The sequence below is a fragment of the Bufo bufo genome, chromosome 1 (assembly GCF_905171765.1).
Source record: "Bufo bufo chromosome 1, aBufBuf1.1, whole genome shotgun sequence".
Taxonomy (NCBI): domain Eukaryota; kingdom Metazoa; phylum Chordata; class Amphibia; order Anura; family Bufonidae; genus Bufo; species Bufo bufo.
The window spans coordinates 619,071,900-619,088,860 of record NC_053389.1 but is presented as its reverse complement, the minus strand read 5'-3'; the positions used below and the strand labels follow the sequence as shown (position 1 = coordinate 619,088,860).

Below are 16,961 nucleotides of genomic sequence, written 5' to 3'. Positions count from 1 at the left end.
TCCCGGTGGCAGATGGCTCGTCCCTCCAGGATCCAGTGGACCGCCGCATAGAGTCACTCTCTAAGTCTATCTTTACGGCGAGCGGTTCGGCATTGCGGCCGATTTTCGCCTCTGCCTGGGTAGCCAAAGCAGTTTCGGAGTGGTCCCTCCATTTGAACCAGGACATAGCGTCCGACCTCCCTCCCGCTGAACTTCAATCGTCAGCGCTCCAAATTTCTCAGGCAGGGAAATATCTCTGTGAAGCGGCTCTGGATGCTGGGACTATGATCGCCCGTTCCTCAGCTCTCGCCACTTCCATCCGCCGGGAGTTGTGGCTCAAGGCCTGGAAAGCCGATTCCTCATCTAAGCGCTCCCTGTTGAGGCTTCCGTTCTCGGGGTCTCGGCTATTTGGGTCCAAATTAGATGAGATTATTTTGGAGGCTACGGGTGGAAAAAGCACCCATCTGCCCCAACCCAGGGCAAAGCGGCCTTTTCAGTCCAGAACTTCATCTTCTCGCTTTCAGTCCTTTCGCCGCTTTTCGGGCACCCGTTCAGCACCCACCTCAGCGGCGGGGCCGCCCAATCAGGATCGGCGGAAAGGACCGTCCTTTAAGCCCCAGCAGGCCTGGCGTCCGCGGCCTCAGCAGCCTCGCACAGCCCCAGGTAAGCAGCCTTCAGCATGAAGGTTTGTCCCCACCCTCACAGGTGGGGGGGCGTCTTCTCCTGTTTCAGGAGATTTGGCACGCCCATATTCCGGACGCATGGGCGCTCGAGGTTGTCTCCTCGGGCTACAAAATAGAGTTCAGGTCTCTTCCCCCCCCAACCGCTTCTTCCTCTCCCAGCCCTCGAGGGATCCCATCCGGGCCGCTGCTCTTTTGCACGCAGTCCAGTCACTTCTCTCACGGGGGGTGATTTCCCCTGTTCCCTTGGAGGAGCGGTTTACGGGTTTTTATTCCAACCTTTTTGTGGTCCCCAAAAAGGAGGGCGATGTGAGGCCAGTGCTGGACCTAAAACTGTTGAACCGTTATCTGCGGGTTCAAAGGTTCAGGATGGAGTCCCTTCGTTCCGTGGTTGCTTCACTGGTGAAAGGGGAGCACATGGTGTCCTTAGACATCCAGGATGCATATCTCCACATCCCCATCGCCACAGCCCACCAACGGTTCCTTCGATTTGCCATCCAGGCAGCTCATTACCAGTTCGTCGCTCTGCCGTTCGGTCTGGCGACGGCTCCGCGAGTATTTACAAAAGTTCTTGCCCCTCTTCTGGGGATTCTGCGGTCCAGAGGCATTACTCTTCTCCCGTATCTGGACGACATCTTAATCAAGGCACCTACAGTGGCTCAATGCGAAGAGAGTCTTCAGATTACGATGAGCACCCTCACTCGCTTCGGGTGGATTATCAACCTGAGGAAGTCATGCCTGTCTCCCACCACTCAGATCAGATTCTTGGGCATGACACTGGACTCCGACGCTGCCGTGGTGCGTCTACCACTGGACAAGAGATCGGACATTCAGAGGACGGTGCGTCTGCTCATTCAGCGCCGCAGGGTGTCGATTCGCAGCTGCATGCGAGTACTGGGCCTGATGGTGGCCTCCTTCGAGGTGATTCCATTCGCCCAGTTCCACACCAGGGATTTTCAGAGGCTCATTTTGTCCTCCTGGGACAAGTCCCGGGATTCTCTGGACCTCAGGATCTCTCTGTCCCACCCAGTGCGCGCGGCTCTGGGCTGGTGGATGGTACCGGACCACATGTCCTCGGAAGTCCTTCCTTCCAGTGTCATGGACGGTGGTCACGACCGACGCCATCCTCAGCGGCTGGGGAGGGGTCTTCGGTACCCGGACATCCCAAGGCGTTTGGTCTCCGTCTGAGTCCAAACTACCTATCGATATACTGGAGCTCCGGGCCATCTACCTCTCCCTCTGCCATTGGACCCAGGGCCGTCCGGTCAGGATACAGTCGGACAACGCTACAGCGGTTGCCTATATCAACCACCAAGGGGGGACTCGCAGCGGGACGGTGATGAACGAGGCCGCAAGGATTCTGCAGTGGGCGGAAGCCCATGTTCCGGTGATCTCGGCTATATTCATCCCGGGTGTGGACAATTGGACAGCGGACTTCCTCAGCCGAACGACGGTGGACTCGGGGGAGTGGTCTCTCCATCCGGAGGTGTTCGAGGACCTTTGTCTCCGGTGGGGACGCCCAGAAGTGGATCTGGTGGCGTCCAGGCTAAATCACAAACTCCCGTGCTTTCTGTCTCGCGCAAGAGATCCGATGGCGTACGACGTGGACGCCCTCGTGGCTCCGTGGGACAACTTTACGTTTCTGTACGTGTTCCCTCCGTTACCGCTCCTACCTCGGATCCTACGCAGAATCAGGATGGAGGGCATTCAGACGCTTCTGATCGCCCCAGACTGGCCTCGTCGAGCTTGGTACTCAGAGCTCATTCTTCTTCTGGGAGACGTGCCGTGGCCCCTTCCACTCAGGCCCGACCTGCTCTCACAGGGCTCAGTCTTCCACCAGGGTTTAAATACGCTACGTTTAACGGCGTGGCTATTGAAACCTTCCTGTTGAAGCAAAGAGGTTTCTCCGATGCAGTTGTTCGCACGATGATTAGGGCTAGGAAGCCCTCCTCCGCCAAGATCTATTATCGGACGTGGAAATCTTTCCTCAAATTCTGTGAGGACAGGGATCTTCCTCCCAGGCAGTTTTCCCTCCCTACGGTGCTGGCTTTCCTTCAGGCGGGTTTAGAGCTGGGACTAGCTCTGAGTTCGCTGAAAGGTCAGGTTTCTGCTCTTTCCATTTTTTTTCCAGCGTACACATGCGGTGTTGGGTCCAGTCAAGACTTTCATACAGGGAGTGGCTCACACCGCAGTCCCTTATCGGCCACCGTTGCATTCCTGGGACCTGAATCTGGTGCTGGTAGCGCTCCAGTCCGAGCCATTTGAACCTCTGCGATCAGTCTCCCTTCGCATGCTTTCATGGAAGGTTGCGTTTCTGGTTGCAATTACCTCCATCCGGCGGGTGTCGGAACTGGCGGCTCTCTCGTCCAAAGAGCCCTTCTTGGTGTTTCATCAAGACAAGGTAGTACTCCGGACAGTGCCGTCCTTCCTGCCGAAGGTGGTGTCGGCGTTTCATGTTAATGAGGACATTGTTCTGCCCTCTTTTTGCCCTGAGCCTTCTCATCCTAGGGAGGTGGCTCTCCACCGTCCTGGATGTGGTACGGGCCTTGCGGATCTACCTGGCAGTGGTGGCCCCTTTTAGACGTACGGACTCCCTGTTCGTAATCTCGGAAGGTCCTCGTAAAGGTTTGGCAGCCTCGAAGGTGACGATTGCTCGGTGGATTAGATCGGCCATTGCAGAGGCCTACCGCTCTAAGGGCAAGGTTCCTCCTCCCGGTATCACGGCTCACTCTACCAGGGCGGTCGGGGCTTCTTGGGCTCACCTTCACCACGCTTCGGCGTCTCAATTGTGTAAGGCAGCGACTTGGTCCTCTTTACACACCCACAATTTTACCGAGTGCATTCTTTCGCCTCGGCAGATGCTGCTCTTGGCCGCAGAGTTTTGCAGGCCGCAGTGTAGTGTCTTACCGGAGGGAGTTGGTTTTGTTCTGGGCCAGTGGTTGTTTCCCGCCCCGGGGACTGCTTTAGGACGTCCCACGGTCCTGTGTCCCCCAATGATATGAGCGAGAAAACGAGATTTTTGTGAACTCACCTGTAAAATCTCTTTCTCGCTTTATTCATTGGGGGACACAGCACCCACCCATTTTTTCTTTTATTATGAGGCCAGTGGGTCCGAGTTGCCGTTTGGGGCTGGTGTCCGGTTTGGTTTTTTTGTTGGGCAGTGGTCCTTACTGGTTCTGTTTTTGTTTCGGTACTGTTTCTCCTACTGCTGAAGCACAAACTGATATGCTCTCTCCAGTCTGGAGGGGGTATAGCCTGCAGGGGAGGAGCTAACAGCTTTCAGCCTAGTGTCGCCTCCTAGTGGCAGCAGCAAGCTATACCCACGGTCCTGTGTCCCCCAATGAATAAAGCGAGAAAGAGATTTTACAGGTGAGTTCACAAAAATCTCGTTTTTACTTTACTTGAGACAAAACGGCAACCATTAAATGTAACATTATCATTAAAGGTCCGAGTTATATTTATTTTTATTGATGACCTATCCTCAGGATAGGTCATCCATATCGGATCAGCGGGGGTCCGACACCTGGCACCCCCGCCGATCAGCTGTTTGAAGAGAAGGCGCGCTCTGTGCCAGCGCTGCCACCTCTTCACTGTTTACCTTCTCGCCATTACACCCAAGCCATCCCATAAACATACTGAGCTGAATGTCGGGGCTGCTGGGCATAAAACCAATCCGGACAATTGCTTGCTAGTCAGTGATGGAGACCGCTGCATTTACTGTACATGCTGTGATCTCCTCCACAGTATGGGGAGGAGCAATCACTAATGCCATCACCCCTCCCCATACAGAATTATTTTTTGCCAGCAGCAGAGGCTGTTTAGACACCACAATCTGCTGCCGGCAAACAATGATTTAGGTGACCACACCAATGATCCTATTACCCGATGAATGAGCGTTTTGCGGCATCTTTATATAGGCAGATAGTCATTAAGATCCCTTTGGTGCTGTGTGAATGAGTAAGACTCGTGGACAAGTGGAGCCCTTAGCACAATGATTACATCATTACGTGAGATGAAGTCCACTATCACGGACATAAACCTGTGAGAAATACCTTATATAGCTGGAGCGCGTCTCCTTTTGGATGCTTGTCTACCACAGATGTAGAATAAAGATCTGAAGTCCGGTGCAAGAAGAGACAGTCTGTACTGTTTGTATCTTATGTAATTTTATAGGGAAAAGTCCTACACCCTCCTAGGAAGGTGACCACCATACTACACTGACGACAAAGCATAGAGATGATGGGCTTAGGGCACATACTAAAAATGATTCAAAGAATGCAACATTATTCAGGAGAACATGCATATTGAGGTTCATTCTTCATGTCATTTGATACATTTGCATTTTATTTTTATCTAGCCACAAAAAGGCTTACTGGGAGAATGCGCACCAGGCATGGTCTAGGAATGACCGTGGCACCCACAGCATTTCTTTCCAAAGTGGGAGCTATTCTACAAAATCATCTGTTGCAGAGAAGTCTAGATCTAGAAGGCATCATCATAATCATCATGCCTCTCGCAGGCATCGCTCCAGATCGGGTAGCTTTTCTTCGGTGAGTATAGAGGACATGGGTGAGTGACTTCTTCCAAGCTTTCTATTATCTAGCCATGTTTTTACTTTTTCTTCATGAGCTGTTTAACGCTGGCAAATTTGACACCTTTATTTTGTTCTTTGCCATGCTATATATTCTTTTAAGTATATTGTAACATTCATAAAACATACCATGACACTGAGACGCAGGGAATAGTGGTGTTTTATATTCCAGGGGGTTCTATATGTTAACTAATTGCTTTCCTAATAACGCTTTTAAAGATGACACTGTACTAACACACACATTATATATATATATATATATATATATATATCTCATATATATATATCTATATCTCATATTCACGTTTTTAATTGGTCCTTATAGTCTTATTATTTTTTTTTTTTAATATATAGTCCCAAGAGAAGGACAGGATAGGGCTCCACTCTGTTAGCCAGAGCAGTGAATGAGCAGTTTTTCTTCTGGTGGACCCATCTCATCTGTGCATTACATGGTTTTAATGGATGTCATATAATGCATAAAGGGGTAATCCAATTATTGAAAGGTCTATACAGACATTTTGCAATCAACCAGACATTGCAATGCAGTCTGCAGACAGCAGGTTATAGAGCAGGAGCTGAACAGATTGATATATAGTTTTGTGGTAAAAGATTCAGTAAAACTTGTAATTCATAAATTTAAAGGGGTTGTCTTATCATGGACAATGGGGGCATATCGCTAGGATATGCCCCCATTGTCTTATAGGTGCGGGTCACACCGCAGGGACCCACACCTATATCAAGAACGGAGCCCTGCAAGTGAAGGAGGGTGCACTGCGCATGCACAGCCGCCCTCTAATCATTTTCTGTTGGGCCGGAGAAAATAGCCAAGCATTGGCTCGACTATTTCCGTCGGCCCCATAGGAATGAATGGAAGCGGGGGCCACGCATGTGCGGTACGCTCCCATTCACTTCTATGGGGAGCCGGCTTGGTGGTGGCCGGACCGGAGTCCTCCAGCCACCACCTTGTGGGGCTCCGTTCTCGATATAGGTGCGGGTCCCTGTGGTGGGACCCACACCTATAAGACAATGGGGGCATATCCTAGTGATATGCCCTCATTGTCCATGTTGAGACAACCCCTTTAAATCTATGTGGGAAGGTGTTATTAGTGATTGATTCTCTGTGTAAGGGTGCGTTCACACAAACGTGTGAAGAACATGCTGTGGACCACAAATTGCGGTCCGCAATGCACGGGCACAGTCCGTGGGGCAGCCGCATGGGGATCGGAGACCCATTCACTTGAATGGGTCCGCGATCCCTCCATTCCGCAAAAAGATAGAGCAAGTTCTATCTTTTTGCGGTGCGGAAGCACGGAACGGAACCCCAGAAAGCACTCCGTAGTGTTCCATTCCGTTCCGCGTCTCCGGATTTGTGGACCCATTGAAATGTAGAGGAACTTTTAGTTCTTCTCTTATTGCTGTGCATTCAATGCCTCATTTATAAAAATTTCTGCAAGTAAAATCTTAAACTAAGTGACCAAGTTGTGAATTGTTTCTACATGTAGCTGCTCCGGTTGTGATTTACTTCTAGATTTTATTTGCAGAAATTTAGGCAAATAAGGCGTTGACTGTACAACACTTAAGGCAGTATTAACTGAAGAGAAGCATTCCTGGCATGGTATTGCTTAACGTGTACCTGTCATTTCAGATGACTTTTCAGAATAAGCTGCCAGGTTTATATACTTTGATACTATATCTTGCCATTATGACTTGTATTTGGCACTTTTTTAGCAGTTTTCTCTTTTACGTGCCTCCTCTCTGATTCTCAGTTCTCTGAGCTAGTGGGTAGAGACTAGACAGCAGATTCATCTATGAGATGATGTAATCTGACCCTTCAGTGAGCAGGCAGCCCATTTTTACAGACAGATTTCTCCTGGGCCTGTTTCACACTTGCGTTGTTGTTTTCCGGTATTGAGATCCAGCAGTCCTCATGCATTCTGAATGGAAAGAGATCCGTTCAGGATGTCTTCCGTTCCATCAGCATTCCGTTTTGTGACCGGACACAAAATCGCTTCGAGCTGTAGTTTTGTGTCTGGTCATAAAAACTGTCATTATTAGGAGCCTAAATAAACTGATCCGTCACCTATTGACTTTCAGTGTATTTAGTGTATTTATATTTGCCTGTTTTATTGATTTATGCAAACTTGTGTTACACTTTTTAAAGGGAGTCTGTCACCACATTTGAGCATATTAGACCGATCAAATAGGGTTATATGATCCACCCAGAACTTAAAAACGGTACCTTTGTTGTGGAAAACTGACTTTTCTTTTAGCCGAAAATGAACTTATAAGGTTATGTTAATGAGCCCTCTCAAGTGCCCAGGGCGGTCTCTCAATCCTCGGAGCCCCAGGCAGCACCTCCTAAACGGCTCATAACCCCGCCCTCCGTGCGCCTCTGCCCGCCCGTTTACTCCCCTCCCCTGTCCTTTTCCAATGCGGCTGTGCGGTTCAAATCGTAGCGGGCGCATGCGCAGTAGGTATCGTGATGCCCTGCCAGGAGCGGGCATCGCATTGCGCATGCGCCCGCTACGATTTGGACCGCACAGCCGCATTGGAAAAGGACAGGGGAGGGGAGTAAACGGGCGGGCAGAGGCGCACGGAGCGCGGGGTTATGAGCCGTTTAGGAGGTGCTGCCTGGGGCTCCGAGGATTGAGAGACCGCCCTGGGCACTTGAGAGGGCTCATTAACATAACCTTATAAGTTCATTTTCGGCTAAAAGAAAAGTCAGTTTTCCACAACAAAGGTACCGTTTTTTAAGTTCTGGGTGGATCATATAACCCTATATGATCGGTCTAATATGCTCAAATGTGGTGACAGACTCCCTTTAAATATAATCCTCTCGTGCTATATGGGTTCATATTTTACCATGTTTGTGAATGTTGCAAGATACTCTTCTAGCTAGTTAACATCCTCTATAGTTATCTTGTAAATGTATGCTATAATCAAGCATAGTTCTCCCCTATCCTGCTCTGTGTACATACATGTAATAGGAATAAAATATGAGAAACAATAACTAGAGAATTTCTATGCGCATTTAGTTCAGCTTAAGTGCTGAGGCGTCTCTAACCTGCACGTCTCCCTTTGCAATATCCCCTATCGTTCTATGTTTTTATGACTGCACCCCACTCACCTACACGGACGTGGATCGTGTCTTCTTAATGTAACCACCATCGGTTTTTATCGCCAATGAAACCTACTCCTTGTTCCTGTTTGACTATTGGGCGAATAGAAGAGCCATCGCAGTGCTAAGGACAGCCAGGCTATTGAAGATGACAAGGAAGGGCACCTGATGTGCCGGATTGGAGACCGCATCTTGGACAGATGTACTGAAGCCTGTTCCGTAAACCTTTAACATATTTATTGTTCCTCAGCTTTTTCCCGATTTCCCCTTCCCCTTGAGATAACTGCAGGGCTGAGAGGTTTTGAGAGAGGCAGGTTTAGATCAGTGTAGAATATTTTGTATAATAAACCATCCCTTTCACTACTTGGCAGACCTGCAGAGTCCCCGTGGCAGCTATATTATTTCCTTAACAAAAATCTAATGATGCCGTGTCCTTGAGGTCTCTATTGCAGGTATACCTTAGTAAGTAACACTTGATGCCTTTAAATGGATATCCCTTGATTAAATATTACATTTTCCTGCAGATCATGCAAACCTTGAACAGTTTTTCAATATAAAACATTTGTACAAAAATGTTCATGCTGTTATGGCGCCCCCTGCTGTTCTTTGGCTTCCCTGTCAGAATGTTCATCTAGTGCAGGGATACCCAACCTGCGGGCCAGCTGTTGCCAAACTACAACTCCCAGCATGCCTTAATGGCTGTAGGCTGTCCAGGCATGCTGGGAGTTGTAGTTTTTCAATAGCTGGAGGGCTGCAGGTTAGGCATCCCTGATCTAGTATATCCAGTGCTGTCCATAAGAACCTGCTTTTAGTGATCTGATTCCTATTACCTGGCCAGTATGATAAAATAGCAGGGATCATTCTGCCGCCTGTGCACAAGATAATCTGGCAGTGCGACTGAGCTACTGGGCATGAGTACACATTGGAATATGATTTTAACTGAAAAATTGTGAGGTTTTGCATGATTTAAAAGAGCAATGTAGTATTTAAATGTTATATGGCAGCAGATTTCTGCTGCCCAGTGCTCTCACTTTTTTTTTTTCAGTAATTTTCATAAAATCACTACAAATGAATTCCAGCGGGAGCCGAGAGCTGCGGTGCTGTTAATATGCATGTTTTCTGGAGTTCTCCGTATTCATAAGCTGCCATCTCCCTTGCCCTCTAGCTGCTTTCTCCATGTGCACAATATAGGGATAAAGCTGTCAATCAGCAGCAGGAGGGTTAGTCCACAACTTGTGACTCTGCATGCAGGTACCACGGCAGCTAGTAAACAGTGATTTTATGAAGACTGCTGCAACAAAAAGTGACAGCACTAGAATCAGGCTCTGTCACTACTGTATGCTGATTGGGAAGCATAAACCTGGTGACAGATTCCCTTTCATTGTGGGCAATCCCTAAGTTTTAGAGAAACAGTTTTTCTGTTACTCAGACTTTAGCCCTTTTGACAAACTTTTTGTCTAGCTTTAAATAGCGGAATATTGCATTTACTACTGTGCAGAGAAAGCGTACACTCAACAATATGCAGTGCAATCTGCAGGCAGCATGTTATAGAACAGGGGGAGGTGTTATCAGTGATAGTATTCACTGTATAAGGCTGGGTTCACACGGGCGAGATTTCCGCGCATGTGCAATGCGTGAGGTGAACGCATTGCACCCGCACTGAATCTGGACCCATTCACTTCTATGGGGCTGTGCACATGAACGGTGATTTTCACGCATCACTTGTGCGTTGCGTGAAAATCGCAGCATGCTCTATATTGTGCGTTTTTCACGCAACGCAGGCTCCATAGAAGTGAATGGGGCTGCGTGAAAATCGCAAGCATCCGCAAGCAAGTGCGGATGAGGTGCGATTTTCATGCATGGTTGCTAAGATGAAAGTCTGTTCACTGTATTATTTTCCCTTATAACATGGTTATAAGGGGAAATAATAGCATTCTTAATACAGAATGCTTAGTAGAAGGTCAATTGAGGGTTAAAAAATAAAATCAAAAGGAGGAGGAGAGTTATTTTTTATCGCGTAGTTGCCGATCTCTTCTTACTACTTTAATCATGAGCTGCCGGCTAAAGGACCAGTGGTGACGTTACATCACATGGTCCATCACCGTGGTGATGGACCATGTGATGAGCTCAGTGACGTTGTCACCAGAGATGAGCGAACTTCTGTTTTAAGTTCGGCGTCTAAAGTTCGGCTTCCGGTTAGCGGAGGATCCCGATATGGATTCCGAATTCCGTTGTGGTCCGTGGTAGCGGAATCAATAATGGTCATTATTGATTCCGCTACCACGGACCACAACGGAATTCGGAATCCATATCGGGATCCTCCGCTAACCGGAAGCCGAACTTTAGACGCCGAACTTAAAACAGAAGTTCGCTCATCTCTACTTGTCACAGGTCCTTTGACAGGTCCTGAAGAAAGAACAGGAGACCGGCAGCTACGCGATCAATTGGCGGAGGTGAGTTAATTTTTTTTTTTTTTTTTTTTTTAAACCCTCAATTGACCTTCTACTAAGCATTCTGTATTAAAGAATGCTATTATTTTCCCTTATAACCATGTTTTAAGCGAAAATAATATAATCTACACAACACCGAAGCCAAACCTGAACTTCAGTGAAGAAGTTCGGGTCTGGGTATCAGTCAGTTTTTTTATCACGTGCGTGCAAAACGCATTGCACCCGCGCGATAAAAACTGAACAATGGAACGCAATCGCAGTCAAAACTGACTGCAATTGCATACCTACTCGCGCGGGTTTGCCGCAATGCACCCGGGACGTATCCGGAGCCAAAACGTGACGCCCGTGTGAACCCAGCCTAAGGGTTCATGCACGCGAACGTATTTTCTTTCTGTGTCCGTTCCGTTTTTTTTTTTGTTTTTTTTGCAGACCGTATGCGGAACCACTAATTTCAATGGGTCCGCAAAAAAAACTGAAGTTGCTCTGTGTGCATTCCATTTCCGTTCTGCAAAAAGATAGTACATGTCCTATTATTGTCCGCGTTACGGACAAGGATAGTACTGTTCTATTAGTGGCCAGCTGTTCCGTTCCGCGAAATACAGAATGCACAGGGATGTCATCCGTATTAATTTTTTATTTTTTTTTGCGGACCGCAAGATGCATACGGTCGTGTGCATGAGTCGTAATTCTGTATACATAGTTAGCTGTCAGTCACTGATAACTGTTCACAGGGGTGATATTGAGTTAGAAAAAGCAGAGATATAAATTACACATTTTACAGAATCTTTTCCCATAAGTGATCAGTCTGCTCAGCTCCTCCTGCCCTATACCATGCTGATTGCACTGCATTTCGTGGTGACAGGTCCTCTTAAAAAAAAAAAAAAATATATATATATATATATATATATATATATATATATATATATATATATATCTTGGTCCTATCGATCTTGGTTCCAAGTATTTGATCGTTAGCGTTAGACCTCCACTAATCTGATATTAATCCCCTATACTGTGGCTTGGGGATAAGTTAAAAATGTTGCAAAACCACTTCATGATAAGTATAGTTAGAATGATTGCCCTTATCTGCTGAGGTCTATGTGCTGTATATGGAAATAGAATAGTTGATAGATGGACTCTGAAAATCTGCATAGCGGTGAAGGAGCTGGTAACTTGACCTCATTCCCAACAGTTTTTTTTACGGTGTCTTAACATCTATTTTCCCCCGACTTTGTCTTGCAGATGAAATTGTGAAAATTCTTGGAGAGGGGACCTTTGGTAGAGTCGTGGAGTGCTTGGATCATCACAGGTTTGTCTTGGTGAAATATCTTTTGTCTCGTGCGCATGTTGGGGGCCCAGTGCAGGAAGCATTCAAGGTAGGGCATAGAGGCTTAAATGTCTCCATTTGATGGTGTACGGGCTTGACTGGATGCCATATTCTCGAAATTGGAGGTATAGAGAAGTACAGTAGAGGTCTCAAAGCCTAGCTAATGTGAATAAGCCCATATGTTAGCAATTTACTATGAACTTTTTTATATTTCTTTTAGTGGCAGCACCAGAATCGCTTTGAAGATCATACGGAATGTAAGAAAGTACCGGGAGGCAGCCCTGCTGGAGATTAATGTTCTAAAAAAAATTCAAGAACAAGACGTGGAAAGTAAAAAGTAAGAATGCCTTCCCCTATAGCACTTCAAGATGTCTGTAAAATGTGTAGCCCCATACAGCTGTAACCTATGATTTGCAAACCAGTTTGTGTTTCCTGAAAATGCATAGGGATTGTAGTAAATGCTTTCTCTAGAGCAGGGGTGCACAACCTGTGGCCCCTCGATACCCTTCCATGTATGTCTGTCTTCGGACTGCTCTCGTGTATCTTTCATGTATTCTCCCATTAGATGGGAGTCCTGGAAGTGTAACTAGTCTTTTAAGATAGATACTGTATGTTCAGTATGCCATAAATACAATATTTCAGTTGGTAATACCTCTTTAAAAAAAAAAAATTCAGCCTTTGGAAATGGTTCAGTGTGACAGTGTGGCCCCCAACCAGAAAAGGTTGTGCACCCCTGCTCTAGAAATGTTGATCTCAAAAATATATTGACGGAGCACTGCGGCCTCTTCAAACAGGTGGTCAGTGGGGTTGCCAGGAGTCAGAGCCCCACAGATCAGATTTTAATAACCTATCCCGAGAATAGGTCATCATTATTGTACTCCTGGGAAAGCCCTTTAAACTGCGTTTCCACCCAAACACTGTGTGCACTGGGATGCAGTTGGCAATTGTACATACTGTTTTAGGGACGGTTAAAAAAATTCCTACATTGTAGTCTTAACCTCCATATTGGACTGTATGTAACTTTAAAACACAGAGACTTGTTTATTAGCTCAATTGTTTTTTTTAAGGGTGATTGTTGCAGTAACCTATGGTCAGACGTTTGCCTTCAGGATCTTCATAACTTGTCCTCTACTTCATGTTCATTATTGGTAATTTTTTCCCCTCCCCCACGACAGCAGCACAGAGAGAGGGATCCACCCCTAGGGACAGAAACCTACAGAATAAAAAGCTGGAGCCTCTCTACCCTGTCAGTGGTTTCCTGTCCCTGGAGTGGGAGACCTACAGTTTCTTTTGCAGGTTCTTACCATCGGTCTTGTATTCCTAGGGAGGCCCTAGAGGGGTGACAGTGTACTGCCGGGGTCCATCGCACTGCTATGCCGTGCTGGCAGGACCCTAGGATATGGAGGTGCTCCAAGGGCCCTCCGTATCTTGTGGCAGTTTTGCATGGGTAACTTTCAGGGAAAGCTCTGCCCCGCGGGAGGCTCCATCTTGGCAGGATCCGGACGCTGTTGGAGCAGATGGCGCGTGGACATCCTTGAATGAAGGCTCTGACACGCAGCCTTTCTATGCGACCGGAGCGGGCACGGCGAGGAGTGTGACGTACTTCCGGAAGCACGTGGGAATCGTGCTTCCGGTCCCGCGGTATGTAAAAGCCTCTGTAGCGGCAGGGATCCTGAAGCCTATGGCGCCCTGCTGCGATCAGGAGTGGATTGTTTGGTCGAGTGCTTCTTTTGACAAATAAGTCTAAGAAAGCTCTGCACCTCTTTCTTCTCCCCCTCTCCCCTTCCTTCCCTGTTTTGTTAGGGGACTTAAAAGGGAGTAAATGGAAATTAATTTTATTCAATAAAAAAAAAAAATTTAGGCTTCCTTGTGGTGCGGCTATAATGGAGGAAGAAAAGACAAAGCAATCTACAGAGAGAGAGATGGTGGCTCCGGTCCCGGTACTAGAAAAATTGTTGCTTCTGGGTAAGTGACACGTCTGCTTTCATTTTTCTTACCCTAGTTCTTTGTATTGTCGTTTTTTTCCCTTCACCCATGACAGCACTACAAGAGAGAGGATCCGCCCCCACAGACAGGAAACCTACAGAATAAAAGGGCGAACACTCTCCTCCCAATTCAGTATGGTTTCCTGTCTCTGGGGAAGCCTGCAGTTTTCTTCTTTACAGGTCCTTTCCTTTGGCGGTGCCCCATGGAGCTATTCCCTCAATACCTGCGGTCTTGTAACTAGGAGTGGCATCGGCAAGATGAGAGATGGGCAGAGGCACAGCGGATCCCCGGAGGGGGTGATGTGTGCTGGGGCTTTACGGTGCCGAAGGATCGCGGAGGAGCTTCCGGCAGAGTGCTGAGTCCTTTTTCCGGTCACGTGATCGGCGCGCTGTGTCGGCCGTGACGTCATCGGGATGTGCCTGTTAAAAGGCGCGCTGTTTTGCAATACTGGCATCCGAGACAGGAGAGGGTTCACGGGCGTCTAGCTGCTGAGTCATTGAGGAGGACAAGCTCACCGAGGAGTCTGCGGTCCCTCCTGCATCGTTACCTTTAAAGGGGTGAGTGTTCTGGGCTTTTAGCTTGGATTTTGTGTGCTTGCACACTTGTACTAATGTCTTGCAGAATAAACCTAGAAAGGTGGTGTCTAAAAAGAGGCATAAAGAGTGTGCTATATGCAGGGCTGTGGAGTCGGAGGCAATTTTGGGTACCTGGAGTCGGCAAAAATACTCAGACTCCTACTAAATTTAAATTGGAATAAAAAAATTTAAAAAAGCAAGTTTAAATGTCCCAATTCACAAAAAGTTATAATTAATTACCGTATTTTTCGCCCTATAAGACGCACCTGCCCATAAGACGCACCTAGGTTTTTGAGGAGGAAAATAAGAAAAAAAATAATTTGAACCAAAAGGTGTGCTTTTGGTGGGTTTTGAACTAATGGTGGTCTGTGGATGGCACTGTTATGGGGGGCATCTGTGGATGGCACTGTTATGGGGGGCATCTGTGGATGGCACTGTTATGGGGGGCATCTGTGGATGGCACTGTTATGGGGGGCATCTGTGGATGGCACTGTTATGGGGGGCATCTGTGGATGGCACTGTCATGGGGGGCATCTGTGGATGGCACTGTCATGGGGGGCATCTGTGGATGGCACTGTCATGGGGGGCATCTGTGGATGGCACTGTCATGGGGGGCATCTGTGGATGGCACTGTCATGGGGGGCATCTGTGGATGGCACTGTCATGGGGGGCATCTGTGGATGGCACTGTCATGGGGGGCATCTGTGGATGGCACTGTCATGGGGGGCATCTGTGGATGGCACTGTCATGGGGGGCATCTGTGGATGGCACTGTCATGGGGGGCATCTGTGGATGGCACTGTCATGGGGGGCATCTGTGGATGGCACTGTCATGGGGGGCATCTGTGGATGGCACTGTCATGGGGGGCATCTGTGGATGGCACTGTCATGGGGGGCATCTGTGGATGGCACTGTCATGGGGGGCATCTGTGGATGGCACTGTCATGGGGGGCATCTGTGGATGGCACTGTCATGGGGGGCATCTGTGGATGGCACTGTCATGGGGGGCATCTGTGGATGGCACTGTCATGGGGGGCATCTGTGGATGGCACTGTCATGGGGGGCATCTGTGGATGGCACTGTCATGGGGGGCATCTGTGGATGGCACTGTCATGGGGGGCATCTGTGGATGGCACTGTCATGGGGGGCATCTGTGGATGGCACTGTCATGGGGGGCATCTGTGGATGGCACTGTCATGGGGGGCATCTGTGGATGGCACTGTCATGGGGGGCATCTGTGGATGGCACTGTCATGGGGGGCATCTGTGGATGGCACTGTCATGGGGGGCATCTGTGGATGGCACTGTCATGGGGGGCGCTCGCAGCGTAGCCTGCTTCATTCATAAAGTGGGCGGAGCAGGCGCGTGACGTAGTGAGCTACGCTACGAGCGCCCGCCCGGCCCCCTGACTGCCAAGAAGTTAGTAGTAAGTAGTACAGCACTAGATTTAAGATGATTGGAATACTTTAACAATACCCACAAGTTAGATATGATTACCGTATACTACAGTGAGCGGGCCTGGTGTAGTAGAATACAGTGACTGCACCGGGCCCCGCTGCCATTACAGAAACGGATGCCGACCCCCAGCTCCTCCTCCCTCTCAGCCTATTCACCGGACTGTTGCAGCATTCGCCCCATAAGACGCACTATTTACCCCCACTTTTGGGGGAAAAAGTGCGTCTTATAGGGCGAAAAATACGGTACTTCTCTAGTGTAAGAAAAAATTTCCATTGTGTTTTGTGTTCCGCCGTTACAGGGAACGCAACGCCCATGGTTAACCTAGCCTCTCACTGATAACTGATTAAAGGGAACCTGTCACCAGGATTTTGTGCATAGAGCTGGGGACATGGGCTGCTAGCACATCTGCAATACCCAGTCCCCATAGCTCTCTGTGCTTTTATTGTGTTAAAAAAAACGTTTTGATCCATATGCAAATGAACCTGATGAGTCCTGTGTCCGGAGATGAGTCCAATTTTCTGAGCGAGAATCTCCTCCTTGCTGGCTGACGTCACAGAGCTGGAGCGCCGAAATCTCATTCAGGACAATAATAAACTTAAAAAAAGTAACCTTTTTTCTTAAGGTGAAGAAATTCAAGATGGAGACTATAAAATCTGCCATAAACCTACTCTTCCCTCACTGCTTCATGGCAGTGTTAGATCTCAAAGATGCATATTTTCACATCCTGAGTTTCTCCAGAACATCAAAGGTTCCTAAGAGTCGCCGTCAACGTAGAGGGTCGGTTGAGACCTTTCCAGTT

The 16,961-nt window shown here is 48.0% G+C and overlaps 1 protein-coding gene across 2 annotated transcripts in view; it reads left to right on the top strand.

Annotated features, from left to right (window-relative positions):
- Positions 1–16,961, top strand: part of CLK3 (CDC like kinase 3) — an 83,916-nt gene that overhangs the window by 14,856 nt on the left and 52,099 nt on the right. Inside the window, exons 4-7 of one of the 2 annotated variants that reach the window (XM_040413755.1) lie at positions 5,017–5,209; positions 8,477–8,570; positions 12,061–12,127; positions 12,366–12,482. In XM_040413755.1, coding sequence (XP_040269689.1) covers positions 5,017–5,209; positions 8,477–8,570; positions 12,061–12,127; positions 12,366–12,482 — 471 coding nt within the window. Of the gene's footprint in view, positions 1–5,016; positions 5,210–8,476; positions 8,571–12,060; positions 12,128–12,365; positions 12,483–16,961 lie in introns of those variants that run through there. The other variant, XM_040413756.1, reaches the window with a different exon arrangement.